Genomic DNA, 23,126 nt, shown 5'->3' with positions numbered 1-23,126 from the left:
AAATGCAGACAAGAGATACATCCCTAGAGGCAACAGAAAATCACACAACCCCAACTTCACACCAGAAATCCAAAGCCTCATCAGACAACGTGACACACTTAAACACGGTACCCCCACACCTATCCCTCAAAACATAGCAGACCAAATACAAACACTAAACACTGTGATTGCCAATAAAATACATGAACAAAAAACACAAAATTGGCAAAACTTTATCAATACACTTGATCACAAAACAAACACCAGCAAATTGTACAAAACACTCAACAGCATTACACTATCCAACAGTAACACTACACGCTCTCATGCAGCAATAATCACAACAACAGATAATCTACCCTCAAACAGACAACAGGCAAACGCACTCATACGTCATTTTGCACAGACAAGCCATCTCACTTCTCACCCTGACGACCGACGCACCATTCGACGTAAGAAAGACTTTCCCACAGACTCAGACTATATACCCTTCATAGACAGTCAGACAAAACTCATAATACATAGTCTCAAGCACTCATCTGCCTGTGGCCCTGATAACATAAGCAACATCCACCTAAAACACATTGGACCACAAGGTATACATGCACTCACAAACATTGCAAACTACAGCTATTCACACAACACTATACCCGACATCTGGAAGCATGGTAAAATAATCACCATTCCAAAACCGAACAAAGACCCAACAATCCCAACATCGCACCGCCCAATCACACTTCTCTGCACCCCCTCTAAAGTCATTGAACGCCTAATACTTAAACTTGTCACACCACATATTCCCCTTGCTGACTCACAACACGGTTTTAGGCCACTACACTCCACAATCACTCTTCTGATAAACCTCACACAAAGAATTTTAGATGGCATCAATTCAGATAGGCCCCACCAAAGAACACTTCTTATAACATTAGACATTAGTAAAGCTTTTGATGCTATCCCCCGCCACAACCTAACAAATAAAATATATAACACAGACATGCACAATAATACCAAAAGATGGCTGGCCAATTATCTGGCAGGTAGGAATGCTTACGTGTCATATAATGGCCAATCATCGCACATCAGAAACATTAAGAACGGAGTACCACAGGACTCAGTTCTATCCCCCACACTATTTAATCTATACATGCATGACTTACCCACGCCAGACACCTCAGAAATACAAATCTCTTCCTACGCAGACGACATAACAATCACATGCACACATCGTAACACAGACAAAGCTGCAGAAATAATCCAGCCATACCTTGACACACTCAACACATGGTTCATCTCAAACAGACTCAAAATAGCTCCAACCAAATCTACAGCAACACTTCTCACCAACTGGACAAAAGAACACAAATACATACCTCATCTCTACATCAACAACACTCTAATACCACACACAAACACACCGAAAATTCTTGGTGTAACATATGATACATCCATGTCTTTCAAACAACACATCACAAACATAATAAACAAATGCACACCCAGACTTAACGCACTTAAGTCAATCACTGGAATAACATTTGGACAAAACAAAGAAACTAATATAACAATATACAAACAATGCATACACTCAGTGTTGAATTATGCGAGTCCTGCATGGGCTCCTAATCTCAGTGAGACACACCACAACACCCTTCAAATCATACAAAACAAAGCCCTAAAAACAATTACAGGCTGCACAAATACAACACCTACAGACCATTTACACCATGAAACAAAAGTCCTCAAAGTCACGGACCACCTCGACATGAGAGGCACACAAAGACTTGCTGCAGCCACCACAAACACATCACACCCGCTACACTACATAGCAGAACACACACACACACCAAGAAACATTAAAACAACACCCAAAGACCTGTATCACACACAGATACTCTCTTCTCTTCCTCCACAACCACCAAATACCAGCCTCCAGAAACATATTCATAATCATATCACTCACTGCTCCATTAACACACTGAAAGACAACACACTGCTGCATGCCAGACCCCCTGATATCCACCCTTCTGAATCCTCTCTCCCACAAAAGGACAGAGTCCACCTGGCCAGACTGCGGTGCGGCCACCACCCAGCACTTCTAAGCTACCAGAAGAGGCTGGATGACCGCATTGTGAACAGCTGCCCAGGATGTAACACTTCACCCCATACCATACAACACATTATGGAAGACTGCATTATACACAATCATGCACACAAACAACACAACATACACTCTATAAAGGATTTGTGGGAAAACCCAGTTTCGGCTATGGCATTCCTTGGGGAGACGGGACCGCTCGGAGACAGTCTAGGGAACGACAACAACAACAACAACTTCCCTTCTACCAGACAATACATTGCCCTCTCCCCTGAAAACATTTATGTCCACAAGTTTTCTAATTCTCTCATTGGACATCACAACAGAGTCCATTAACCTCTAGAATATGATGATGGCTACGTAGGTGTCATGAGGCGTGAGCGGGCATACAAGGATGCTGGCATCAGTGTCCTGATTATATTTTGTAGTTATTGCTGAATAATACCCATATTCTGTGAACAGGCTTGATCACATTATCTGTGATTATAAACATTCAGGGTGAAAGAGAACGAGTATAAGAGCTGTAACTTTATATCTTATAATGCGTGTACTGTGATGCATCATCGTATGCCAGGCAACCTAATGTGTGCACAAGTATTCAATTCATATTGAAGAGGTTAATGCCATTTTGACCTAACTCCCTCACAGTACCCTGGTCCACATATACCTATGCTTGTCTCTTCTTGAATACAGACGCTCCTCTACTTACGTTCATTTGTTTTACGTTTTTTCGATTTTATGTTTGAACTGACTGTAAAAAAAATTGTAAAAAATAAAAAATGGAGTGAATTTTTTAGTTTAGCGCGCTCTCCGTAGTTCAAATGATACGTACGCATGACGCTGCGTCCATTGTTTACATTGCACAAACGACAGACTGAAAGTGCCTTGCCGCCTCCTCCTCCTCCTCCTCCACCATCTCAATTTATGTTGCTTGCATTTAATTTATTTGAAATTAATGCTATTATTTTACAATGTTATGTGTATAATTAATGATTTAGGGGTGTTTTGTAAGATACGGTAATAGAATTTACGTATGTAGTACAGTAACAACTTACGTTCATTTTCAACTTACGTTCGGCCGTTCGGAACTTAACTAAAACGTAAGTTGAGGAGCGTCTGTACTGCATTTGCTATCATCATTTCGCTTCAATATACATCTCAACAGCTTCTGTCTTCTTCAGTTCCTTCCTGCCATCCTATGCCTTCCTATTACTCTATTGGTTTATCTCCTATCTCAGCATTAAGATACCCCAATAGCATTACATTTTCCACTCTTTATACAAGTACACCTATTTAATTCAACCCAAAATGCTCCCCTTTTCCTACACTTTTCTCACTATCAGGGCCATATGCACTCACAAAACCTTGTTCTCCCATCCCAATTTCACCTTTAACTTCATTATCCATGAGGAGGCAAGATGAGAGGGAAAAAATGGGTGGTGGATAGGAGTGAAATGGGTGGGAGTGGGTGCATACCTTGGCTGGCTACCTCCTTTATAGAGGGGGAAGAGGATCTTGGTATACAGATAGATCCTTGATGACACATAATGAAAAATTACTCAAAAAAAAAAAAAAAAAAAAAACCAGCTACTGAACTTTACTATATAGGCATATAATGTATCTTTCCTGACTGTAAAAAAATCAAATCTCCAATGCATATGGCCAATTGAATTTCTTACCTGCTCCACTAAATTTCCACCCTCTGACCTTACAAGGTCATAAAAGTCATTTGAATCATATTCAATATCATCTGATAACCAAAAGCTGATGTCATTTATACACTGGGGGTACATGCTGATAGGCTGTAAGGGAAAAGGAAGACTGCATTATATGAATGTGCAAAACTTCAGGCTTTTATATATGAATAGCAACTTCTGATTTCTACATGTAAATGGGGAAAACAGTTTCTCAATGTTTGGAAGAAACCTGGAATGACAGCAATGCCCAGCAGTGCCTATGAGCTCACATAAGAAAATATTTCCTTTACAGACTTTTAGACAATATTAAGAACATAAGAATGAAGAAGACTGCAAGAGACCATAAGGCCTACACTAGGCAGTTCCATGTTCATTACCAGCTATGATTCCCATCCATAAAGTTATCTAATCTTCTCTTAAAAGAACTGATAGTTTCAGCACTTACTACATGGTTATTAAGTCTATTTCATTCATTAACCACTATTGGTTAACCAGTTCTTGCCTATTTCCATCTTAGATCTAAATTTGTCCAATTAAAATCCATTATTGTTGTCTTAATATGATGACATGTCTGCATCACCCTTATTAAAGTTCTTGACTCACTTGAACACCTTTATCAGATCACCCCACAATCTTTGTCTTTCTAGAGTGTAAATTAAGGTGCCTATTTGACCATCAACAATGTTGAGATGGACTTTAATAATAACCGTTGCCTTATATTTCAATAATTAGAAACCTAAAGCCGGCAATAGTGCTTCAGCCATCTCATACACTTCTCTGGCAAGAAATGTTGGATTACTCTCTATGTTATATTGAAACTGTTTTTATGTCACCAGCTTATAGTAGTACAAGGAGGGAAATAATTACCAATTGTGAGCTCTCCTTTGTGAAAAGGAGGGGGACATATAGCTGAAGTTGTTAGATACCTTGGACTCAGCCTAGAGATTGAGTGCCAGCCTCTTGGGACTGTACCTCTTGCAAGACTACCACTTGTAGATTTCCATTGGTTTTGATTGCAAGCTCAATCTGTTTAAAACTGAATTATGACCTGTTGCCCCAAGTTTCAATGACTAAAAACCTGTAGCACTACATTAAATGGCAACAGTCTTAGGTCCCCCTATTGATCAATCAGGGCAGACTTTAGAATGTTACTTGTGTTGTATTTATGTGAATCTTTTTATGTCACAAGGGTGTTTGAGGAGGAGGAGGATGAAAAGGGGAATAATAACCAGTTGCCAACTCTCCTTTATGAAAAAGTGGAAGAAATATAGATAAGCTGATGGAGTAAAGAAGATCTTGAGTCAAGTCCAGTCACCCAGATGAAGATGAATAAGTCAATAGGTTTTTGAAAATGGGCAACTGAAAGATTATTCTCTCTAACATCCATCTCACAGTACCATTGTGCACAGGTGACTATGATTAGTCAGAAGATTGCAGATTGATGAAAGAAAAACACTAATAAATATTCACATACCTTATATGTTACTGATGTGGTAGGATCTTCAAATTGAAACTGTGACAGGAAACCTGAATCTCTGGACCAAAAGAGACGGATGTCAGGGATGCTGTACAACTTCATGGCCCATCGTTCCAATCCAAGTCCAAATGCCCATCCTATTTTGTCATTCACAGCAGCTGTTCATGTGCAAACCATAGAAAGGAAGCCAAGAGTCTTATCTACTTTTCATTCTATGCCAGCATGTATCAATTGAAATAAGGATAATAGTTACATTTTAAACAAAATATTAAGAACAAATATCCATAACCAGATTATAAAGGAATGACTTACAGAAGAGGGATTACTTTTTCCTTATTGACCTTACCATTGGCTAAAATTTCTTGTTCAATGATTCCACATCCTAAAAGTTCAATCCAAGCATCCTCAATCTTGACTTCCAGCTCCCATGAAGGATGAGTAAAGGGGAAATATGCATCTACCCATCGGTATTCAACATCTACAGAAACCCAAAAATTGGTTACATCATCACATAGCAGAAAGAGGATCATCATGTTGGGGCACCAGGGGGTCCTGTGCCCCTTTAGTTTTCAGTGAAGCCCCCTTTTTTTTCACACCAGCACATCTTTTATGTTTTAAATTTTCAAATATACATCCCAAGATTTTTTCAATAGACAAAAAGTGTTGGGGGAAGACTTTTAACCAATTAATCATTGCCTCAAGTTTCTCAGACTATATCCCCATAGCAGTTAGCATCATTCCTTAAGCCTTTCTATAGCTATCTGTGGGAAGAAATGCTGGACCCCTGTCATTGTTGTGTGTATTTACCTAGTTGTATTATACAGAAAGGGAGCTATGCTCATGGTGACCTGTCTTTGTATCTCTCAGCATCAATTTTTTTGTTAAAATCTTGAATAGTGTTTGTACACACTGTTTCTTTATCTAATTTGTTCCAAGTATCTATCACTCTGTGTGGGAAGCTGTTTTTTTCAAATCTTTTTTGTAATTATCTTTTTTTAGTTTCTTTTTGTGTCCTCTCGTTTTTCCAGTATTCCATTTCAATAAGTCATTCTTATCTAAGATAGGTTTGATGAAAGAATATTAGGATGGTTTGGACACATGGAAAGAATGAGTGAAGAAAGACTAGTAAAAGAGGTGTGGAAGGCAGATGTGGAGGGAGTGAACATGAGGGGACGTCCTAGGATGAGGTGGATGGATGGGGTGAAGGGGGCTTTGGGGAAGAGGGGAATGTCTGTTGAGGAAGGACGGGAGAGGACAGAAGACAGGGGTGAATGGAGAATGGTTGTATATGGATGATGATGTGATTGCATGAGGTGGAATGGGCGGGTGGATGGGGGGTGAGGTAGTATGTGTGAGCAAAATTTGACGCAGCCCGAAGGGATTTCTCCCCGTCCTCTCATTTTATGCAATGGGGGGACGGAGAGGGGAGGTCGCTGATTTAATGAAGCGGCCTTGCTGTGGATGTGCTGTGTCTTGCGACACTGCTTCTGACCCAGGGCAGTGGACAGGGTGCAGGGATGACCCGTCATTCAGGAGGTGCTAAGATAAGAGGGAGGGTGGAGGGGTGTGGAGTGTATTCAGGGATGGAATGGGTGGGAATGATTTTATGCCTTTTTCTTTTTGGCTACCCCCCTTGTAAGGGGGAAAAAGCCTTGGTATATGTATGTATGTATGTATCTAAGATTTCCATTCCTTTCATTATTCTATAGATAGTAAGTCTCCTCTTTCCCTTCTTTGTTCAAGAGTTGGTAATTCTAATTTGGACAGTCTTTGCTCATATGTCATTTCGGAAAGAGTTGGTGCTAGTTTTGTTGTTGCTCTTTGTATTCTTTCTAATTTCTTTATATTCTTTTTTGTACTGAGAGTCCATAATGTTGCTGTGTACTCAAGTTTTGGTCTTATTAGTGTAGTTAGAATTTTTTTATCATTTCCTCGGCCAAATAAGCAAATCCCACTTTTATTTGGTATATGTAGTTATGTACTTGAGAGAAAAAGAAGAGAAGGAAATAGCAAGAAAAATTCTGAAAGCAGTACAAGACAAAGAGCAAGAAATAGAAGTGCATAGAGTGGGGCAATACTCAAAAGAAAAAAAAATTGACCTCTAATGATCAAATGAAGGTAGCAGAAGTATTAGCAAAAGCAGGAAACTTGGCAAATAGTATATACATACATATACCAAGTCTTTTTCTCCCTTACAAGGGAGGTAGCCCAAAAGAAAAAAGCATAAAATCATTCCCACCCATTCCATCCCTAAATACACTCCACTCCCCTCCACCCTCCCTCTTATCTTAGCACCTCCATTCTCCATTTACCCCTGTCTTCTGTCCTCTCCCATCCTTCCTCAACATACATTCCCCTCTTCCCCAAAGCCCCCTTCACACTATCCATCCATCTCATCCTAGGACATCCCCTCATGTTCACTCCCTCCACATCTGCCTTCCATACCTCTTTTACCAGTCTTTCTTCACACATTCTTTCCATGTGTCCAAACATTCCTAATACTCTTTCATCAACTCTATCTCCCAACTCCCTTTCCACCCCTGTTCTCCTCCTCACCTCCTCATTTCTCACTCTATCTAGCCTAGTAACCCCCATCATACTTCTCAGACACCTCATAAAAGTATATGGATAAAAAAAGAAATGAATGATGAAGAAAAAGAAAGACACCAAGAAGTGAAGCTAAATAAAAAATGAGAAAAGAACCGAGACCAAAAAGAAAAAGTTCTGTTGGAGAGTACTAGTCATGAGGCTCAGAAAATGGTGTGTGTGTGTGTGTGTATATATATGTATATATATATATATATAATATATTTATATATATATTTATATGTATATATATATATATATATGTTGAGACATTCTGACAGGTTGATGTAAGCGGAATAGGAAACACAGGAGTCTTAGTCTTGAGTTTATTCCTGACTAGTTTCGCAGGTATGCTTTTTCAAAGGAATATGTGTACAAACGGGCTGTGGGCATTATATACATGGGGTGGACCTCACCACCTCTCCGAGTTGCCATAGTTGGTGGCGAATGTGAACATCACATTGTGGCTCATGTAACAATGAAGACATTTTTACAATTAAATATGATAACACTAATACCAAAGAAATTATTAATAGAAAATGTAACAATAGTAATGATAAAGATGAATATAAATATTTAATTAATAATATTAACAATAATAACAAAAATGATAGTAGCAATACAGGAAATAATAACAATAAAATAAAAGTAATAATAATAAAAACAATAATAAAAATAAAAATGATAATACTAATAACCAAGAAATAAAAATTATTAATAGTAATTATGACAATAATAGTGAAAACAATGATAATTAGATATTTAAATAGTAACAATAATAATAACAATAATAATAATAAAGATAATGAAAGTAATAATAATAAAGATGGTAATAATAAAAATCAAAATGTAATGATAAAATTATAAATATAATGATAGAAATAATAAATAATAGTTATAATAACAATGATAATAATAATAGTGTTGAAAATAAATAGTAACAGATAGCATTAAAAGAATAAATCATGATAAAAAGTTGGGGCAAGGTAGCATGGAGGAACTTCAGAGTGAAAGGAAGAAAGCTGGAGAGGGTAGGCCGAAGTGGGAAAAAGGTATCTACTTAGGGTCGGGGGGGTCTGGGAAGCCATTCTTGGAGGGCAAGTGTCGCGGTAGATTTTGTCCATTTCGAGTCACCAGTTCTTTTGTTTGTGTTTTTGTGGTTGGCAATGTAAAGTGATTCAATTATTTTCCGTTGTTTCTTGTGTAGTCCTTTAGCTAGAATGGTGGAACCCTCCCACAAACAAGAGAACTGGTGACTCGAAATGGACAAAACCTACCGCGACACTTGCCCTCCAAGAATGGCTTCCCAGACCCCCCGACCCTAAGTAGATACCTTTTTCCCACTTCGGCCTACCCTCTCCAGCTTTCTTCCTTTCACTCTGAAGTTCCTCCATGCTACCTTGCCCCAACTTTTTATCATGATTTATTCTTTTAATGCTATTTGTTACTATTTATTTTCAACACTATTATTATTATCATTGTTATTATAACTATTATTTATTATTTCTATCATCATATTTATAATTTTATCATTACATTTTTATTTTTATTATTACCATCTTTATTATTATTACTTTCATTATCTTTATTATTATTATTGTTATTATTATTGTTACTATTTAAATATCTAATTATCATTGTTTTCACTATTATTGTCATAATTACTATTAATAATTTTTATTTCTTGGTTATTAGTATTATCATTTTTATTTTTATTATTGTTTTTATTATTATTACTTTTATTTTATTGTTATTATTTCCTGTATTGCTACTATCATTTTTGTTATTATTGTTAATATTATTAATTAAATATTTATATTCATCGTTATCATTACTATCGTTACATTTTCTATTAATAATTTCTTTGGTATTAGTGTTATCATATTTAATTGTAAAAATGTCTTCATTGTTACATGAGCCACAATGTGATGTTCACATTCGCCACCAACTATGGCAACTCGGAGAGGTGGTGAGGTCCACCCCATGTATATAATGCCCACAGCCCGTTTGTACACATATTCCTTTGAAAAAGCATACCTGCGAAACTAGTCAGGAATAAACTCAAGACTAAGACTCCTGTGTTTCCTATTCCGCTTACATCATATATATATATATATATATATATATATATATATACATATATACATATATACATATAAATATATAAAAGGAACAGACTAACATAGAGTTTGATCTCTGGATTAAATGAACTAAATGATTATCTGTCAGAAGAAAAACCTGAAATAATGGGAATTGTGCACACAAAATTAAGGGGTCCACTAAGACCAAATATTGGACAAGGATTATATAATCATTGTATGAAAAATAGAGAGGAAAAACAGGGTAAAGAGGTCATGTTTTTGACTAAGAATAACTTAAATGTGATGATGGTTACAGATGGAGAAAACATGATATGAATTGAAAATAGTGACATGAAAAGTAGAACGTTTGTGGTGATTTATATGCCCCCAAAAATGGGTTCTTGGAAAGAGAGCAATTACTCTAAAATGTTAGTAGAAGGCATTCATTAAATGAGATACTGTAGGATGGAGGAAATCTATTATGGGAGCTTTTAACTGCAAAGAAATATGTTGTGAAGAGATGATAGTGAAAGGTGGAGAGGACCTTTGGGGAAATATAGTACTTAACATGACTATAGAACATAATAACACAATGGGTAAAAGAAAATAGCAGATATAAAAATAATGGAGAACCGTCAAGACTAGACTTGATATTTACATCAGAGCCTGAAATTGTGGATAAAATTGAATACAAGACACCAATTGGGAAGAGTAACCACATACTACTTGAGTTTGAACTGCATACATACATATACCAAGGCTTTTTCCCCCTTATAAGGGAGGTAGTAAAAAAACAAAGGCATAAAAACCACTCCCACCCATTCCATCCCCAACATACTCCACTCCCATCCACCCTCTTCCCTCCCTTTTATCATGGGACCTCCTGGATGATGGGTCATCCCTGCATCTTGCCCACTACCCTGGGACAAAGGGAGTGTCTCAAGACACAGCACATCCACAGCAAGGCCGCTTCATTAAATCACCTCTCCGTCCCTTCATGCAGAAAAGGAGATGGGGATAAATCCCTTCAGGCTGCGTCAATTTATTTTTCACACATACTCCCTCACCCCCCAGTGCCTACCCACCCCCTTCATACATCATAGCATCATCCATACACAACCATTCTCCATTCACTCCTATCTTCTGTCCTCTCCTGTCCTTCCTCAACAGACATTCCCCTCTTTCCCAATACCCCTTTTACCCCATCCTTCCATCTCATCATAAGTTGACCCCTCATTGCCACTCCTTTCACCTCTGCTTTCCAAACTTCTTTTACTAATTTTTCTTCACTAATTCTTTCCATGTGTCCAAACCATCCCAATACTCTTTCATTCACCTTATCTCCCAACCCCCTTTCCACCCCTGTTCTCCTCCTCACCTCCTCATTTCTCACTCTATCCAGCCCCTATCATAATTCTCAGGCACCTCATCTCACATTCAAACTCCTCTCTCATGTTCCATGATTCTGCCCCATACAGTGCTGCCGGCATGATCACTCCTTCATACAATCTCCTCTTAGCATCCATTCCCAATTGTCTATTTCTCATTACACTGTTTAATCTCCCAAGGCATTTTCTTGTTTCTCTCAATCTACACTCTACCTCCACCTTCATGCCTCCCTTTCCTGCCACATTCGCACCCAAGTATCTAAAACTATCCACTTCCTCCAGTCTCTCTCCCTTAATACTCGCTTCCAGTCTGCTGCTACTTTCTCCCCTTGTACATCTCATCACCTTACTTTTACCCACATTTATCTTCAACTTCCTTCTTTCACACACTTTCCCAAACTCTGTCACTAACTTCCTCAATCCCTCTGATCCTCCCACTTTTCTCCATTTTCTTTAACTAACTCCAATCCCCAACCCACTACCCTTGCATTTACCTCTCACACCACCCCATCCCCAGTTTGAACTAAAAGTGGAAATATATATGGAGAGAAATGAGAAATACAGAAAAGGAAGACTGATGTATGACAAAATGGACTTTGGGAAAACTTAAAAACTTCTTTCAAAAAGCAAGTTGGGAAAAATTCTACAATAAAGAGACACAAGTGGAAGAGAAATGAATGATTCTGAAGCAAATCTATAATGAAGGAGTGGATATATATGTACCAAGACAAAAACAGGAAAAGGTATACATTAAGTGTTGGTTTAACAGAATATGCAGTGAGGCAAAAGACAGGCATAAAGCTTGGGAAAGATGGAAAAAAAAACCTGGAATGTGGCAAATATATATTAATCTAAGGAATGAATATGTAAAAGTACACATAGAGGAAAAAAGAAAATATGAAAAAGACAGTAGAAAAATGTAAAGACCAACCAAAATTATTCTATTGATATCTGAACAGTAAACAAAAACCAAACAAACAGGAAATAGTAAAATTATGCCAAGGGAATATAGTATACACAGAAGCTAAGGAAATGGCTGAACTCATGAACACTTTAAGCCTGTGTTCACTAGAGAAAATATACAGCATTGGGATGAAAGGAGTGAAGCAAGATCCCCCCCTCCCCATGAAAGAAATAATTGTAACAAGAAAAGAAATAATGGACCAAATAAGGAACCTTGATGACAGGAAATTGCACAACCCGGATGGAATTGCAAACTGGATACTGAAATAATGTAAAGATGAACTAATAGACAAAATATATAAGATAATAATCTGCTCAAAGAAGGAAAAATTCCAGAAGACTGGAAAAATGCAAATATTGTACCAATATATAAAGGGGGAAACAAGGAAGACCCAACAAATTACAGACCAGTCTCCCTTACAAGTACTGTAGCCAAAATTTGTGAAAAAAAGTTATCAAAAATAGATGGACAAACCATCTGGAGAACAATGTACTAAATCCGAGACAATTCAGATTTAGACAGGGAAGGTCATGTGCCACAATTTTGATCTGTTTATTCAAGTCTAATCATTATAATACAAGAAAGGGATGGATGGGCTGATTGTGCTTTCTTAGATATACAAAAAACTTTTGATAAAGTACCCCATAAAAAATTATTAAGAAAACTTGAAACCATAGGAGGGATACAAAGAAAACTATAGAAATGGATGGAGGATTTCTTGCATGGAAGAAAAATGAGAGTAGTGCTCAGAGATAAGAGTTCTACTTGGGAAGAAGTGATTAGTGGTGCCCCACAGAGATCGGTACTGGATCCGATAATGTTTGCTATTTATATAAATTACATGGATGAGGGTGTAGAATGTTAAATGAACTTCTTTGCAGATGAAGCAAAATTGCTGAGGAAAGTAAGTACTGAAACGGACTGTGAGTTGCTACAAAGAGATCTGAACAGGGTTTGGGAATGGAGTCAGATGTGGACTTCAATATAAAGAAATGTAGCATAATGGAATTTGGAAAAAGTAAAAAAATAATATTAGGACAATATAAAATCAGTACAAAGGAAGTAAAGAAAGTGGGTTCTGAAAAAGACCTGGAAGTAATTATCGCAAAAGACATGACTCCTGATAAACAGATAAATAAAATTGTTGGAGAAACCTACAACATGCCAAGATCAATAAAGGGCTGGCCTTTGCCTACTTTGGTGAAGAAAATACTCATCACATTGATAAGGCCAAGACGAGTATGCAGCGACACTATGGACACCCAGTACTAAAAAGAAAATAAAGAAAATTTTAAGAATCCAAATAGCAATTACGAAGATGGCCCCAATACTTTTAAAACTGTCATATGAGGAGAGATTGTCAAAACTAGAATTAACGACTGGAACAAAGAGAAAGAGGTGACCTATTGACCATCTATAGAATCATGAGAGGCATGGAAGTCCTTAATGGAGAAGACTTACTAAATTGGGATACGAGAAATATAAGGTGACATGAAAAGAAACTCAAAAAGGACAGTTATAGAAGGGACCTGAAAAAGAATAGTTTTCCACATAAGAGTGGTGGATATCTAGAACATATTTGGATGAAACAATAGTGTGTGCAAACATACATGAATGTAAGAGCAAACTAAATACTGCGAGAAACAAAGACGGGATACCACCAGCGTAGCTCCCCTTCCCGTAAGATACAACTAGGTAAATACTAGGTAAATACACAGACATTCACACACGCAGTGGTTGGAGTCAGATGTCTGGAAAGAGCTCCACTGTGCTAGGCAGTGCTTCGTTGCTAGAAAATTTTGGAACAACACTAGTTGTATTTACAAATGTGAAGGGAGTTGTGAATCTCAAATGATTGAAATGGAGTAATCTTTATACATTTTAGTGCTAATTACTTAAAAATGGAAGAAAATAATAGTGAAATAAGGAAAAACGAACCAGCAAAGAGATGTCAGGACATGAGTAGGGCGGAATCACCACTGGGGGTAATTCCCAAATGAACATGTATGAACAAAACCCCCAAATCATACCAAAGGTTTGAAAACTACACTTTTTCTGGTTTCTGATTTACTGAAATAATGAAAAATTATATAAACAAGAATGAGGCCTTAAAAAAAGTGAAGGACTAAATAGAGGCAATGACTGAGAAAGTGGAAGAGACAATCAGGGAGATTGATCTCCAAGAGATAAAGAAACAATGAAAAGTGAAACAAGAAAATAGAAAACTATCTTTAAAAAAAAATAAAACAAGTGAAGGAAAATGCAAAGAAATGGTAATTAAAACAATTAAGGAAAAAGGAAATTTGGTAAGGGACACAGTGGATAAAAAAAAAAAAAAAAAAAAAAAAAAAAAAAAAAAAAGGAGGTACAGTGATGGTGGACTAACTGGTGAGGTTATTTAATGTTTGTTTAAGAGAGGGTACAGTGCCGGAGGATTGGAGGAGTGCCTGTATAGTTCTACTTTACAAGGGAAAAGGGGACAAGTGTGACTATAGCAGTTTCAGATGGATCAGTTTGTTAAGTGTAGTTGGGAACGCTTATGGGAGGGTCTTGATTGAGAGGATTAAGAGAGGAACAGAGGGAGTAATTGTTGAAGAACAGTGTGAGTTTAGGACAGGTAGGGATTATGAACATCAGATTTTTGTGGTAAGACAGATATGTGAGAAAGCTATAGGAAAAGGTAAGGAGGTATTTGGGGCTTTTATGGATCTGGAGTGATTGTGCCAACAGCACTGTATGGGGCAGAAACATGGAACATAAGAGAGGAAGAGAGGAGGAGTTTAAATGTGTTTGAGATGAGGTGTCTGAGAAGTATGATGGGGGTTACTAGCCTAGATAGAGTGGGAAATGAGGAGGTGAAGAGGAGAATGGGTGGAAAGGGAGTTGGGAGATAGGACAGAATGAATGAAGAAAGACTAGTAAAAGAGGTATGGAAGGCAGATGTGGAGGGAGTGAACATGAGGGGACGTCCTAGGATGAGGTGGATGGATGGGGTGAAGGGGGCTTTGGGGAAGAGGGGAATGTCTGTTGAGGAAGGATGGGAGAGGACAGAAGACAGGGGTGAATGGAGAATGGTTGTATATGGATGATGTTGTGATGCATGAGGTGGAATGGGTGGGGGGATGAGGTAGTATGTGTGAGCAAAATTTGACACAGCCCAAAGGGATTTCTCCCCGTTTTCTCCTTTTATGCATGGGAGGACGGAGAGGGGGGGGGTCGCCGATTTAATGAAGCGGCCTTGCTGTAGATGTGCTGTGACTTGTGACACTGCCTCTGACCCAGGGCAGTGGACAAGGTGCAGGGATGACCTGTCATCCAGGAGGTGCTCAGATAAGAGGGAGGGTGGAGGGGAGTGTATTTAGGGATGGACTGGGTGGGAATAATTTTTCTTTTTGGCTACCTCCCTTGAAAGGGGGAAAAGGCCTTGGTATATGTATGTATGTATGGATCTGGAAAAGGCTTATGACAGGGTAGACAGGAAGGCACTGTGGGAGGTTTTGCAGATATATGGGATAGGAGGAAAGCTGTTGTGAGCAGTCAAGAGTTTTTATGAGAGTAATAGAGCTTTTGTTAGGATATAGAAATGGAGAGAGTGAGTTGTTTGAGGTAAAGGTGGGACTTTATCAGGGATGTGTTATGTTGCTCTGGCTGTTCAATTTATACATGGATAGGGTGGTCAGAGAAAATTTCAATTTATTAAGACCAATGAAAGTAGCCTTTGATTGTATGGATGAAGAAATGAAAAAGAAAATATTAGTTACATTGATAAGACCAAAATTGGAGTATGCTGCGACAGTATGGACACCAAGCACTAAAAAGAACATTAAGAAATTAGAGAGAATTTAAAGAGCAATGACAAAGATGGCACCAACACTCTCCAAATAGACATATGAACAAAGACTGGACAAACTTGAATTACCAATCCTGGAACAAAGAAGAGAAAGAGGAGACCTACTAATCATCTACAGAATTATGAAAAGGATGGAAGTCCTTGATAGAGATGACTTACTAAAGTGGGAAAGGAGAAAAACAAGAGGACACAAAAAGAAACTTAAAAAGGATAGTTACAGACAAGATCTGAAAAAAGAATAGCTTCCCACACAGTGTTAGATATCTGGAACAAACTGAATGAGGAAACAATGAGTGCAAAAACTATACAAGAATTTAAGATGAAATGGGATGCTGAAAGATACAAAAGCGGGTCACTATGGGCATAGCTCTCTTCCCATAAAATACAACTAGGTAAAATACAATCTCCTCTTAGCATTCACTCCCAAATGTCTATTTCCCAATCTACATTCTACCTCCACCTCCACTCCTCCCTTTCCTGCCACATTTACACCCAAGTATCTAAAACTATCCACTTCCTCCAGTCTCTCTCCCTTAATACTCACTTCCAGTCCGCTGCCACTTTCTCCCCTTGTACATATGTATTTACCTAGTTGTATTTTATGGGATGAGAGCTATGCTCATAGTGACCCATTTTCGTGTCTCTCCACAACCAGTTTGCTCTTAAAATCGTGTTTAGTTCTGGCATTCACTGTTTCTCTGTTTAGTTTGTTCCAGACATCAATCACTCTATGTGGGAAGCTATTTTTTTCAGGTCTCTTCTGTAACTGTCTTTCTTTAGTTTCTTTTTGTATCCTCGTTTCTCTTCTGTCCCACTTTAATAAGTAGTCTATATCAAGAACTTCCATCCCTTTCATAATTCTGAAAATGGTCAACAAATTGCCTCTTTCCCTTCTCTGTCCCAAGCGTTTGGTCCATTTGTTCCTGATGACCTTTTTGCATATTTTTGCTACTGTGCTTGTGAGGGATACTGGTCTGAAGTTTGTAGGATCTTCCCTATTTCCTCCTTTATATATTGGTACTATGTTTGCATCTTTCCAATCTTGCGGCACCTTTCCCTCCTTGAGTGAGAAATCAATTATCTTGTATAGTTTGTCTGTCAGTTCATCTATACACTCTTTCAGTATCCAATTTGCAATTCCATCTGGTCCGTGTGATTTTCTGACATCTAGGGTTTTTATTTGGTCTCTTATTTCTTTTTGTGTTATCTTTATTTCTTTCATTTTGGGTGATCTTTCTTGTTGTCCATCTTCCCAAGATTGTGAGCTCTCAATTGTAAAAACAGACCTGAAATGTCTGATCATAACTTCTGCCATCTCTGTGTTGTCTATGTATTCTTTATCTCCTTCATGCAGTTTCACTATTTCATGCTTATCCTTTAGTTTGTATATATATCCCTATGATGTCTATTGCCATGTTTCAAACAAACTATTCATTGCCCCAGTTTTCTCTTGCAGATAAACAGCCTCAAGAAAAATGGCCATGGTTGTTGGTTTAGCCTACAAGTTACTCAGTGAAGAGATTCTTTGTTGTTGTCTAGGGTGTGTGAGCAAGGGACAATGTAGTAGTATGCCAGTATGTGATTGGTCAGTGGTGCAGTGGTGCAGTTAGTATGTAGACTGGTAGTAACCAAGCAAATATTCACCATTATTAAGCATTTTTTCATATTTGCATACATTTCTGTATGTAATTGGCATGTATTTTGGAGATAAGCCTATATTACCTATGGACTAACTCATGACCCTTAAGATCTCAATCATTAGAGTTTTGGTTAGTCCTTCTCCAGGACCTTGACTTTCACTAGGATGAACATACAGACAGCAGGATCCCTATTACCTCTACTCCATCTCAGTTGCCTCTTACAACATGCATGGAAAAAAAGAAGAAGTCAGAATTCTCCCCTCCCCCACCACAGGGTATTGGATGAGATAGAGTCATAGAAGTGGTAAGTGTTAGTTTCATGGGAGCAGCATAAAGGAGGGATAGCTGTAGTAAAAAAGTCGCATCATTCCTCTATGATTAAATATCTTACTTTAGCATAGACAAAGGATGTGTGGTTCCCGTCTGTTAGGGCACCTCAAAACAGTCCCTATAGCACTGGTTGCATGTTACCATGCAGTCAATATTCTCATCTTCTCTATCTATACATGAGGGGACATGGAGGCAGGATCACCATACAAAAGAAGCAATGGGGGTAAACCAGCTTAGGCTATCAGGCCCTGCTGTGGATGTGCTGTGTCTTGCTGCATTGCTGTTGACCCAAGCAGTGGGTGGGGGTGTGGGGGCAAGGGATGGCCCTTCCTCCACAGAGAATGGATGGGTGTGGGGTGTGTTCATGGCTTGGATGGCTACCTCCCTTACAAGGAAAAAGAAGCCTTTTGGTATATAGACTGAGACAGAACTAATGAACTACTCTTAATTACCAGGGAACTTCATGTTTCTTAAAGAGAACAGCAAAGATTTAGCATAATAGTATGTACCCCTGTATCATATCCTATGAATTTCTCAATGTTTCTCTTTACCTTTGCCAAAGAGGTGAGTAGCAAGACCTGCAAGACAGTTCTTGAGGTCTTTTTCTAGATACATGACAGCCTCAATGTGGTGAACACCTTGCCTCTCTGCAGTTCTTTCTACATTTTCAAACAGCTTATATTTCTTCATATCCTGATGGTTACCATATACCTGAAAAAGTGATTCAGTGTTATATGCATATATATATACATACATACAGGAATTTAAGAGTAAACTAGACACTGCGAGATACAAAAGCAGGACACCATGAGTGTGGCTCCCCTTCCCATAAAATACAACAAGGTAAAAACTAGGTAAATACATATACCAAGGGCTCTTTCCCCCTTACAAGGGAGGTAGCCAAAGTCAAAAGGTATTATTCCACTCCCACCCATTTCACCTCCATTCACCAACCCTCCCTCCCTCTTTTCTTGGCTCCTCCTGGATGACAGGTCATCCCTAAATCTCACCTATTGCCCTGGGTCATAAGCAATGTAGTAAGACACAGCACATCCACAGCTAGGCTGCTTCATTTAATTGGTGACCCCCTCTCTATCCCCTCATGCAGAAAAAAGAGAAGATGGGGAGAAATCCCTTTGGGTTGTGTCAAAATATCATTCACACATAACCCTCCTAACTCCCCCCCATCCCCTACCCACTCCTTTCCATGCATCACAGCATCATCCATAAAAAGCCATTCTCTACTCACCCCTATCTTCTGCTTTCTCCCTTCCTTCCTTGACAGACAACCCTTTCTTGCTCAACACCCCTTTTATCGCATACATCCATCTCATCCTTGGTTGTCCCCTCATATACATACATATATTTACATATATCTTAAAACACATATATTTTAGTTAAATAGTTCTTGCTCTATTGCCTCTGACCCAGGGCAGCGGGCAGGATACAGGGATGACCCATTATCCATGAGGAGCCACAATAAGAGAGAGGAAAGGGTGGTGTATGGGAGTGGAATGGGTGGGGACAAAAATATGGCAGCAAATTGGAAGTGAGTATTAAGGGAGACAGACTGGAGGAAGTAGATAGCTTCAGATATTTGGGTGTGAATGTGGCAGGAAAGGGAGGAATTGAGGTGGAGGTAGAGTGTAGATTGAGAGAAGCAAGTAAATGCCTTATGAGATTAAAAAGTGTAATGAGAAATAGATATTTGGGAATGGATGCTAGGAGGAGATTGTATTTACCTAGTTGTATTATATGGGAAGGGAGCTATGCTTGTGGTGACCTGTCTTTGTATCTTTCAGCATCAATTTTCTTCTCAAAATCTTGAATAGTGTTTGCACACATTGTTTCTTTGTCTAATTTGTTCCAGGTATCTATCACTCTGTGTGGGTAGCTTTTTTTCAGATCACTTCTGTAATTATCTTTTTTGAGTGTCTTTTCATGTCCCCTTATTTTTCCATTGTCCCATTTCAATAAATCATTCTTATCTAAGATTTCCATTCCTTTCATAATTCTATAGTTAGTAGGTCTCCTCTTTCCCTTCTTTGTTCCAGAGTTGCTAATTCTAATTTGGACAGTCTTTGTTCATATGTCATTTTGTAGAGTTGGTGCCAGTTTTGTTGTTGCTCTTTGTATTCTTTCTAATTTTTTTTATATTCTTTTTGGTACTGGGTGTCCATATTGTTGCTGTGTACTCAAGTTTTGGTCTTATTAGTGTAGCTAGAATTTTTTTTATCATTTCCTCGTCCAAATAGACAAATGCCACTTTTATTGATCTCAATAAATTGTAGGTTTCTCCGACTATTTCATTAATATGTTTGTCCAGTGTCATGTCTTTGCTGATCATTACTCCAAGGTCTTTTTCCGAGTTTACTTTTTTGACCTCTTCTCGATATTCTGTTTTTGCTTTTTCCAAATTCCATTATACTACATTTCTTGATATTGCATTTCACTTCCCACTTCTGAGTCCATTTCCAGATCTTGTCCAAGTCTTGTTGTAATGAGTTGCAGTCCTCCTCTGTTCTTATTTTCTTTAGTATTTTCGCGTCATCTGCAAAGAAATTCATATAACACTCTACTCCTTCATCCATGTCATTTACGGTATGTATATGGCAAACATGATCGGGGCCAGTACTGATCCCTGTGGGACACCACTTATCATTTCTTCCCAATTTGAGAATTTATCTCTAATTACTACTCTCATTCTCCTCTCAGTCAGGAAGTCTTTCATCCATTCCAATAATTTTCCTCTGATGCCACCTATTGACTCTATTTTCCTTCTTAATTTCTTGTGTGGTACTTTATCAAATGCCGTTTGTAGGTCCAGAAAGGCACAGTCTGCCCAACCATCTCTCTCTTGTATTACATCTATTAATCTTGAGTAGAAGCAGATCAAGTTTGTTGTACATGATCTTCCTTGTCTGAATCCAAATTGATTTGGATTCAATATAGTTTTTTCTTCCAAATGTTTAACCCATCTATTTTTGATGACCTTTGTGCAAATTTTTTCTACTGTGCTTGTCAGGGAGACTGGTCTGTAATTTGATGGATCTTCCTTGTTTCCTCCCTTATAAATCAGTACAATGTTTGCATTTTTCCAGTCCTGTGGCACCTTTCCTTCTTTAAGTGAAATTTAATTATATTGTATATTTTATCTATTAATTTCTGCATGCATTCTTTCAGTATCCAATTTGCAATTCTGTCTGGACCATGTGATTTTCTTGATTTGGTCGCTGATTTCCTTCTGTGTTACAATTATTTCTTTCATTGAGGGGGATATCTCTCTATTTCCTCACAGTTAGGTGAGTTTTCTATTGTGAATACTGATTTGAAGTGGTTGTTCATAATTTCAGCCATTTCCAGTTCTTCTGTATATTCATATTTACCTTGGCACAGCTTTTCTATTTCTTGTTTATTCTTCAATTTGCCATTTACATGCCTATAAAATAGTTTGGGTTCTTCCTTGCATTTTTCTATTATTTTTTTTTTTTTTTTAGTTTCTCTGCACATTTTTACATAATCATTTCTTAGTTTGGTGTACATTAGCCATTTACTTGTTTTCTTGTCTTTTTTCCATTTCTTCCAAGCTTCATCTCTTTTATCCTTAGTTTCACTACATTTTATGTTGTACCAGCTTTTTATGTATGTTCTTTCTTTTTTTTGTTGTGGTACGTATTTATTCACTCCCTCATCATAAATTTCCTTTAGTATATTCCATTTCTCTTCCATCCCTGTTTCTTCATTTAGGAATTTTTCCCAGTTTGCGTTGCGAAAGAATTATTCGAGTTTCTCAAAATTTGTTTTGTTGTACATTAGTCTTCCTATTCTATGTTTATCATTTCTGCTTTGATCCACTTACACTTTCAACTCAAATTCTATTAGTACATGGTTACATGTTCTATTAGTACATGAAGGAGTGATTGTGCCGACAGCAGTGTAAGGGGCAGAAACATGGAACATAAGAGAGGAGGGAGGAAGAGTTTAACCCGCTAAGACCGACGGCCGAAAATTTAGCAATCTCCCAGTACCGCAATTATCATCAAAAAATCAACTCTTATGAATTACTCTGGAAAAAAATCTGCTGTTAGTAGACATGACAATGCATCATCCTACAAGTTTTTATTGCTCTACTCACCATAGTTGTCTCGGAATAATTACCGAGAGTTGGAGAAGATTGTGGTAGCGGCAACTCTCCGCCTCTCTGGCGGTGGCAAGCAGTGCTGGGTGGACACGATTGGCTTCACAGAATCCCGCTTTGCCCGACCTCGTGCACTAACAACAGGGGTTGTTGATGCCGTTTTTGGCACGTTTATGGTCACCACCAGATGCATAGTTGTAAATAATAGTTTCGTAAATAAGTAAAGACGTAAATACGTAAAAATTCTCGCCGTGACACGATGCGCACGCCTCTCACAAAATTTTGCGGCACACTGGCTGGCAAGAGCAGTTTACTTCCTGCTAGCCTACAGTACTACCATAGGACTACGTCATGGCCAAATATAGCAGTGCTACCAATTTTAGCGCGGTTTTTATTAGCGCTGAAAGTAGCTGCCCCATTTAAGGCCTGTCGGACGTTTGCGATGCAGCCCTATTTAAGGCCTGTCGGTCTTAGCGGGTTAAATGTATTTACCTCCTTGTATTATATGGGAAGGGAGCTAAGCTTGTGGTGACCTGTCTTTGTATCTTTCAGCATCAAGTTTCTTCTTAAAATCTTGAATAGTGTTTGCACACACTGTTTCTTTGTCTAATTTGTTCCAAGTATCTATCACCCTGTGTGGGAAGCTATTTTTTTTCAGATCTCTTCTGTAATTATCTTTTTTGATTTTCTTTTCGTGTCCTCTTGTTTTTCCATTGTCCCATTTCAATAAATCATTCTTATCTAAGATTTCCATTCCTTTCATAATTCTATAGATAGTTAGTAGGTCTTCTCTTTCCCTTTTTTGTTCCAGAGTTGATAATTCTAGTTTGGACAGCCTTTGTTCATATATCATTTTGGAAAGAGTTGGTGCCCGTTTTGTTGTTGCTCTTTGTATTCTTTC

At 38.1% G+C, this 23,126-nt stretch overlaps 1 protein-coding gene across 3 annotated transcripts in view; it reads right to left on the bottom strand.

Annotated features, from left to right (window-relative positions):
- PheRS-m (Phenylalanyl-tRNA synthetase, mitochondrial) overlaps window positions 1–23,126 on the bottom strand; it is a 66,294-nt gene that overhangs the window by 8,443 nt on the left and 34,725 nt on the right. For 2 of the 3 annotated variants that reach the window (XM_076187345.1, XM_076187343.1), the window contains exons 5-8: window positions 18,639–18,798; window positions 5,595–5,726; window positions 5,246–5,406; window positions 3,754–3,876 (exon numbers count right to left, since the gene is read on the bottom strand). In XM_076187345.1, the coding sequence (XP_076043460.1) occupies window positions 3,754–3,876; window positions 5,246–5,406; window positions 5,595–5,726; window positions 18,639–18,798 (576 nt within the window). The remainder of the gene's footprint in view (window positions 1–3,753; window positions 3,877–5,245; window positions 5,407–5,594; window positions 5,727–18,638; window positions 18,799–23,126) is intronic. The other variant, XM_076187346.1, reaches the window with a different exon arrangement.

This window comes from Oratosquilla oratoria, chromosome 6, assembly GCF_046742065.1.
Source record: "Oratosquilla oratoria isolate Oo_2021 chromosome 6, ASM4674206v1, whole genome shotgun sequence".
Taxonomy (NCBI): Eukaryota; Metazoa; Arthropoda; class Malacostraca; order Stomatopoda; family Squillidae; genus Oratosquilla; species Oratosquilla oratoria.
This window is presented reverse-complemented; position numbering and strand designations above follow the sequence as displayed.